Source organism: Rhopalosiphum padi, chromosome 2, assembly GCF_020882245.1.
Source record: "Rhopalosiphum padi isolate XX-2018 chromosome 2, ASM2088224v1, whole genome shotgun sequence".
NCBI lineage: Eukaryota > Metazoa > Arthropoda > Insecta > Hemiptera > Aphididae > Rhopalosiphum > Rhopalosiphum padi.
The window spans coordinates 57,904,050-57,912,870 of record NC_083598.1 but is presented as its reverse complement, the minus strand read 5'-3'; the positions used below and the strand labels follow the sequence as shown (position 1 = coordinate 57,912,870).

Genomic DNA, 8,821 nt, shown 5'->3' with positions numbered 1-8,821 from the left:
GAAAGTGTGCATGTACGGTGATTACAACCAATAAAATTGCGCTATTCGTTTACAGTAATAATTATATTATAATATATTTAAAAAAAAATTAAAAAAACATACACACATAGTATACGATAAATCTATATATATATATATAAATAAAACAAAGTACAGCGATTATTTACATGTAAAAGGGTACATTGTTAGGAAGCATTATGTCTAAACACATTACGAATGTGGTCATGAAAGCTATTTTAAAAAAGACAAAAATAAAAAAACTTAGGACTAATAAATAAATAAATTAATAGGTGAAATATGTTATTGATAGAAGTGTGCGGTTAATATAGTATTCGAATGTCCACAGACATCGCTCTAGATGAGATGAATAATATATTGCGCATTAACAAACATAACACGTAATTAAGAGTACCTACAGATACCAGTAAATAATATAATAAATACCTATTATTCATAAAAAAAAAAAGAAAAAGTCGCACGTCGTTTAGTCTGTATGAAATAAATTAATATTTTAACAAAATATAATAAGTTACTAAAACTCGAATAATTTAATAATATGTAGGTACCTAACGAATAGTGTGTACGATCGAGGCACGAGATATTACAACAATGTCAACGGTGTGGGGGGTATTAATTTTTATTATTGTCATTGTATTGTTTTTTTAAAAAGCGATTTTTCTAATTCACCGATGGCGGAGTCATGATTTTAACAAATGTTTACAAAAGGTTATGTGTTGATATAGAACGGCTACGAAACTAAGACAACTGATTTTATATTGGTCGTCGCTAATTATTATAAAAACTATAGGAACATTTTACATAGAGTTAGTACAATAATAGTAGTAAAAATAATAATAATAATAATAATAATAATAATATAAATTAAAGTTATACTACATCTATTTTTCAATCGACACACTATACGTACACGTATGTACATACATAAATATATAATAGTATGTCCCTCCACCTCAACAATATAATAATATAATAATATATATATAATATATAACATTAAAAAAAAACTATAATTGGGTTTGAAGTGTTTATGTCACGTAAAAAAGAAATGTGTGTGTGTGTTTATTTGTCGTGTATACGGACCTTAGTCGAAACGGACACGGATCGAAGATGTGTTATTTAAACCTATAAATTATTGATCTTGTGGCAGCTTAATCGATGGATTAATGTATTAATGAATGGTTTTGGCGCGCAGAAAAGTGACATCGCACATAGTACCGTATCGTTACGGCATTTATACTATACTGTGTTATACATGGATACAGAATAATTTTGTCAATCGTTAACCGGAAATTTGTTATCTGACTATTGGTGTAGTATTTGGGCATTAACAATTTACTTTTAAATAAATAAAGTATTAAAATTAAATTAAAATAACGCAATTTACTATAATATCGGGATGAGAGGCGGTTTAAGATTATTGTTAAATAATTGCTTGTTTGGAAGAGTTGATAAAATTTACCCAAGCTAGCTATCATCTTATTTGCACCGACGAGCCTAAAATAGTTGTTTTAAAAACACACTTGTGCAGTGTGCACACGTATAATATATTATTATGATTCGACGTGTCCGCGGTTGTTGGTCGTCTTACTTCGTCATAATTATCTATAGTCCGGGATCTCGGTGGTTGTTGGTCTGTGCTGCGCGTTCCGTTGGATTACGCCTTGCATGATGATCTGATCGCGGAGCTCGTGGCCGTCTCTGGATAGACTTCCGGGTACGGTTCCGTTGTTACGGTGCTGCCGACTACCGTGGCGGAGCCGGTGCTGGTTACCCTGGTCTTCCTGCCCCGTCGATAAGTAGGACGCCGATGCCGCGCTACTACCACCCACCTGTTCGAACGCGTTCTTCGCGTACTGGTAAAGCATAGCGTTGTTCACTTCCGATTCTGGCACTTCTACCGTGGTAACGTCCATTATCGGATACCGGTGCATGTTGAAGCTAAACGCTAAAGGGTCGGCCGCGTTTGTGTTACTGTTGTTGGCTGTAGCGGCCTGGTAACCGTTGTGCATTGCCTCCATTATGAATCCAGGAACCGGCTTCGGGGCCACTGTAACATATCAGAAAACAATCATTAAATAAATGACATAGATAAGACACGATCAGAGTGAATGCGACTATCATAAAATTATGGGCGCGTTCGAGGTGTACAGTTTTAACTAACACAATGAGCACAATTATTCGTTTTCTTACACGAATTTTCATATATTTTATTTATACAATGATTTGAAATACAATATTTTATCGTGGCTCATTGTCGTAACGATTACTTAAACACATAATCTAATATTGCCATGATAAAAATTATGTTTAGTTTTTTTTTGTAAATATATAATACTATACATATTTTTTTGAAAAATTAAAATCAACTGAGGAAATTAGTTTAATCCTTGTATAAATATATATATATATATATTGTATTCACTAACATTTTTAATAACAGAAAGCGTATTATAAAATTAATATTATACATTTTTTTTGTTTGCTAATAATTTTTATAATTGAAAAATAAATAAATTATTACTTATTTGCGCGTCTCCTGAGCAATTCATGGGCCTGAAAAATTTGCTGACTGGCAACAAATTACCATCTTCATCTTCCACTTCAACACTGATTCCGTAATTACGAACTGGGTTCCTGTGCCAAGCCTTTACTGCATTACGAATGTTCCATTCTGTCCATTTTTCACTGTAGTATGGCAACATACGACTATCCAATAACTTCCTCTTTACTGTTAAGGAATACATTTCGTTAGGTAAAAAATAAATAAAACATACTCATTCAAATGTTTTACCTCTTTTTCTCTTAAGTGATCTGGTGTACGCGTAAACTGATACACGAATTTGTCTTTCGTCTAATATTAGCGGTACTACACCAGCTGTAGATAAATTAGTGTTGGATTGTTTTACAGTTTCTACATAAAATGTTGGTGGACATGCTTGCGAATCATCGGTCTATAGATAAATAGATTGAAAAAATTAAACACTAAATTATAAAATAATAGTCAAATGTACTGGTACATACCTCATTACTCGATTGTGAATAACACGATACGAATTGTTTGTATAGCCTGAGTCTAGCCATATTTACGTTGATTGAGATACCCTTAGACGACTTGGGTAAAGTAATGTTAAACATTAAATTCATTGATTCCTTTGTATTCCAGACGCCTTCATTTGTGTGCTTTGGCAAGTCACCTGCGTATAATTAAAATCCGAAAATAAAATATCACATGCCATACTGTGATGGTTTATGGTACCAAATTACAAATTTTAACTTACAAGTAGGATAAAAGCTTTGAGTTTTTTCAGTAAACGTATCAGAAGGATAAGTTGGAAAATTATTTAAGTTGTCGTAAAATATTCTTATGGCATCTCTTTGTGGAATAGGTATTGTTGAACTCGGACCTGTCTTTATCATTGGACTTGGCGAGAGTATTTGGGGGTCCCTCCCCATAAACTTTACTATCTGGTCTTGAATGGTTTGAATTCTGAGATTTTTGTCACTACAATAACAAAAACAGAATATGTATTAAACAGTGTTTGGTTTTATATAATCGATAAAATAAAAACAACAGCAACAATAATAACAACAACAAAAATGGCAACATATTACGGGTAATTAATACGTGTTAATAACAATAATAACAATAATGGTACACTAGCTACGGTTGATAATAGTAAATACAAAACATCAGGTTAGAGGAGAAATATATTATCACAAACACACGCACACTTACGACGTTGATGAATCAACATACCTGGCATCGGGATCTTCAGACTCGGGGCTGTGAATAAACAAAGTTCATTGGAGTATGAGCGATCAAATTAAAAATAAATTCAAGTTTTATGTGGACGATAAAATATACATTTTGGTTATAATAATTCCCAACCCCAAATATTTTAACAGTGTTAGTACGATACGACGCGAAAAATTATTAATCTCCACGAGCAAATATAAATCAGATATGAAATATTAATGGTCACGTTTTAAGCTCCGTCTGGTGAACCAAGGCCGGAGACCGTGATGTAGACGGATCCCATTAAACCGAGATCGTCGCGCAATTACCGGCCAAGAGAACAAGTCAGATTTATTGTAAATGTACCTCTTTACTTGCGTGTACTTTAGGTTTTTGTTTTTTTTATTTTTATTTTTTGTCTCGATTTATTAACCGGGTCACAAACGAAACCAAAAACGAAAAATAAAAACCGAAACCAACAAAACCTGTAATCGTTTAAAAAACGTCCGAGCAGACGCATTAAAATCTGTCTGGAAATGCAGTCGTCAAGTGCATTTCCCCCTAAATTTCGGTTCAAAATAAATAAAAACATAATGGTCCAGACGAATAAATTAAGAAGCCGAGACGAAAAAAAAAAAATTAAATCGTATACACGCGTAATCGTCAAACATTAACTGTACGGTGTACACTGTACAGTGTACATGCACCCAACATTTTGTAATTTAGAGAGCATCTGGGGTCTTATTAAAAAATAAAAATAAAAATAAATTTTGCTTAAGATGGATTTTTATTTAACAACTTTAAATTATCCGTTCAAATTTATAATTACTACTTTTTCCCGTGTATTTAAATAGTGGAACATTTTTTACATTACGCCTAATGCTTATGCATTTAATTATCTATTCTATATGCTCTTATAATATTTATTTCACATATTCAACATGAAAATAGGTACCTATATAATTATTTTAATAATACATTAATACTTTTTATTCTTCTACAATAATAATTACTATACAGTTTTTTGTTTGAATAACTATAAAATTTGAATATATTCTGGCATCTTATGATTTTGAAATCGGTAAATTAGATATTCCATTAGATTGTGTTGTAACGGAAATCGATTTTGGGTATCAACCAGACATTCAATTATTTATGAATAATGCACAAACTTAAAAATAACAGCGTTGCTGATCCGGATGTTTTAGGTAGAATTAATTTACGAGTTTCCATTTAAATTACAATTACATAATCCATTTTATTTTGGCTGATACATATATTTGTGTGTGTGTTTAGCACCCAGTAGCGCTTTTATTATTCTTCATATACTAAAAGTATTGTGTACTTGCAAACAATAAAATAAAAAGAGACATTTCCTAAATAAAAACATTTTATAAATAATTATTACAAAATTTCATAAAAAGGTTGAATAAGAATAATTTTAATAACAGACGGTATACATTTGATTTTCATAGTTATTTTGATCATAATCTCTTTTATACAAGGATATCTTACATTTTTATGGAAATTATGTGTAATTAGATACCTATGTAACTAACTTATATAATATTATGATTTTGAAACAAAAACGATACAAGTATTTTGAAACATAATTTATTCATATTGTAAGTACGTATTGAATTAGATTAGGTACAATATTATATTGTATTGAATATTTGTGTTGCATCGATTGTACAATTTTTTTATTTTATAAAGTACCTATTATAAATCATTAATAATTATAAGTAGCTAATATAAAAATATATTTCCTATATTATGTATTAAATATTTAATTTTATAATTAATGGCATTCACATATTTTAGAATTGTATAGAAATTACGAGTTCGTTTATAAAATTGTTATTAATAATCTTTAATTGCGTTTATTACAATTATCTTATTAGATGTTTTATAGCCAATGTCTATAGATTTGTATAGAATATAATATATTTAATTAGAAGTCAAATTATTTTTTACATTTATTTTAAACATATATTATTAAATTAGGTATCATAATATGTTTTCAATGTTTAATAGCGATAATACTAATTTAATCGTCTTAAAATATTGGTAGATTGTTAATTAGATTTACGCAGATTATAGAGCATATTATATAAAATAAATAATAACGTAAAATATAGATGATAATATAGTAAACATTTTATGGCTCTACAATTACCCAAACTTTATAAATTTTCGAATTTGAATTTCTGTTTTATTTATAATATTTCTATATATCATATTTCTTCAGAGATAACCAATTACAATTTTCTATCTAATTTTGGTTAATAAAATATTTTTATTCGATTTTATTTTTAGGAACTAATATGATGTTCTGGGAGGTAGCCTTTCTTTGAATTTAGAACAAGTTAATTACATTTAGGAAAATTACGTTATTTTAAAAGAAATATAAGGTTTGTTTGCCTTGGAGTGATACAAGTACTCAAATGTGATTCATTTTTGTTGACTGTCCAACGTTTATTTATGTATATATTATATATATTATACGCATTTTCCTTTTATACATTTTTTTTTACTTCTATCGAATTAAGTTCATGTTTTTTTTTTCACGCGATTGTCTGGACACGCCCAGAGAGGTTTCGCTCTAAATTTAGTGTGTCCTATGTACATATGGGCCCACGTAGATCAAACTCAGCGTGTTTGCGGCAAACCGAAACTAAGTCGTGTACATTCTCGGCTTCGTTTCAGTTTTTTTTTAAATTACGCAAACACAATATTTTAAACAAACGTAAGCCGTCGCCTTAGATGAGGTTTGATTCATCAAAATGACAGACGCACTAAATCTTTTTTCGACGAGGGTGATGTGGCGGTACACTGGTAATAAGCCAATAAATATATTAACTATAATAATAAAATTAATCCACCTAAAGCGAATATACACGTGGGATTTGGGTCGTGAATATAGTTATAATATTCTATTCATAGAATACGATATATAGGCGGCCGGGCGATCGTGAATAAAATGTTTCATGGAAATAAATTGACAGAGTTAGATATAGGTCCAGGATGAGACTTCTTATTATATCGGAGACTTTTTATAAAAAAATCAATATTATCTATCATTGATATACTACGCTAAAAATCCTACTTCTAAATACTTAATACCCTTAAAAAAAATATTGAGTACTAATGCACCCCCTTACATTATCCCTAAATCCAGTATTATGGGTAATTACACGGTGTATAAGGGCAATATAAATCTTGTCGCAATCATATTATTATAACTGCAGCAACTGCAACGATTTTAATGTACGAACCCACAGTAACTGTAATAAATATTTAGAATTGTGAACCACGTGCGTCAACCACGTGTGGAACTACCCCCGTGCAACCTGCCGTATTTTTATGCGAAACTATATTTTTATACAGCAGTGTTATTATAATATATTACCTTTGTCTGCGCAATAGATCGTCAGTGTAATCCATGTCCGGCGTCACTGTGACTAGTCCCAGCGGGGAGGCCGGTGATGACGAGTCCTGCGGATCGTCCGCCGACGGCATATCCCCCATCATCATATCGTCGTCGTTGGGATCGGTTTTGATTGCGGTCTGCATATTCGATTGCAGGACGGTCAAGTCTTTATCAGACATGGTACGCAATCGATCGCGCAACATCTTGCCAAACGACGAATCCGGGTCGGCGAGTATACGGTTCGGCACCATCAGGACCGTGGGGTTACTTGAAATTTCATCGGACTCGTCTTGTTCCGTTTCCTCGGAGTCGACGGTGGGCCGGCACTGTACCGTGACAGTAACCACCCACAGTACGGCCATGGCGAATAGTAACCGCGGTGTCAGCATCATTGTGGCGGGTATGAAGATCGTTTTTTACGTGTAGTGGTTTTAATTTATGTCGCTGAACAATAAAAAAATATTATCGAAATATCACTAAAATCGTCTACTGCAGCAGTGCGTGTGCGGGTGAGACAGTGTGAAAAAGTGGTAGAGAATTGTGCGGCCAGGAGACCGTGCAATTTGTTGTCTGCGAAAAAATCGTGCGGCGAAGTCTCGAGGGACCTTAGGGCTCGTCGGGGTGGCTAAGCGCGCACCGGTAAACGAAGACGCGATAGAATCGAATCGGAGAAATACGGAAAAAACACAAACACTAATGTTTTATTGTAGTGGTTATAATGTGTCGCTGTCCGTGCGGCTTAGGCGATTGCACACGTCGTTCTGGCACTTGACGTCGTTCTGGCGCTTCGCGTCGTCGTTGTAGTCGTCGTTAGAAGACGCGTGAGTGTGGCGGCTGGGTTGTGTACCCCGTGAGCGCGAGAGCATTGGCGTGCGTGTGTAAAATCCGTGTGTTTAGTGTTTACATTTATACACCGCGCCGCCGCCCCCGCCACCGTCACACCACCACCCTTGGACCCGGCGGCGCGCGTCTGTACGTCACGTATACCTACGCGCCACGCCACGCCACGCTTCCTTCTTCTTTTTACTTGATTTCTTTCTGCTTCTCCTCTTCTTCCTTTTCTTATTTTTCTTCTCTTTTTCTCCTCCTCCTCCTCTTCTTATTCTTCGTGGTCTTCTTCATCTCTATCTTCTACTACTTCCGTCTAGCCGATATTGCGTCTTTCTCTTTACTGCTATGCTGTCACATATATATTATTATTATTATTATCATATATTATCGATAGTTATTGGTATACATATTTTAAAAATTGTTTGGAAGCTAACCCACTCGGTAGATTCAATTTTAATCATTCACTGAGTTGCGTGCAACTTTGGTACAATAATGTTCAAATTTTTAGTACAGGTATAGTTTGACATTATTAACAAGATTTCAGTAATTGTGTTTTTGATTATTTTACAGGTAGTATATAGAATGTAGCTTATTTCATTTTCTAAAATCAAAAATTAATACATTTATAATAGGAACATACATAAATATATGTATAGGTGTCCATATAGGTTGTACATCAGTAAAATAATAAGTAAAAAAGATATATGCATCTTTTTATGTATTTTATAGATATTTAATGAAGTTAAATCGCGTAAATTGTCATTTAAAATCAATTTCAAAATAAAAACGAGTAAACGATT

At 32.8% G+C, this 8,821-nt stretch overlaps 1 protein-coding gene across 2 annotated transcripts; it reads right to left on the bottom strand.

The window, feature by feature from the left end:
• Nucleotides 1–44: 44 nt before the first annotated feature.
• On the bottom strand, nt 45–8,075 carry LOC132919839 (uncharacterized). 2 transcript variants are annotated; one of them, XM_060981723.1, is made up of 7 exons: nt 7,170–8,075; nt 3,779–3,805; nt 3,300–3,523; nt 3,043–3,215; nt 2,813–2,972; nt 2,543–2,749; nt 45–2,068 (listed from the first exon to the last, which is right to left on the bottom strand). In XM_060981723.1, the coding sequence occupies exons 1-7, from the start codon at nt 7,580–7,582 to the stop codon at nt 1,620–1,622; spliced, it is 1,653 nt and encodes a 550-aa protein (XP_060837706.1). In that variant the 5' UTR covers nt 7,583–8,075; the 3' UTR covers nt 45–1,619. The 2 variants fall into 2 exon arrangements, with proteins under 2 accessions (XP_060837706.1, XP_060837707.1); XM_060981724.1 differs by lacking the exon at nt 3,779–3,805.
• Nucleotides 8,076–8,821: the final 746 nt, after the last annotated feature.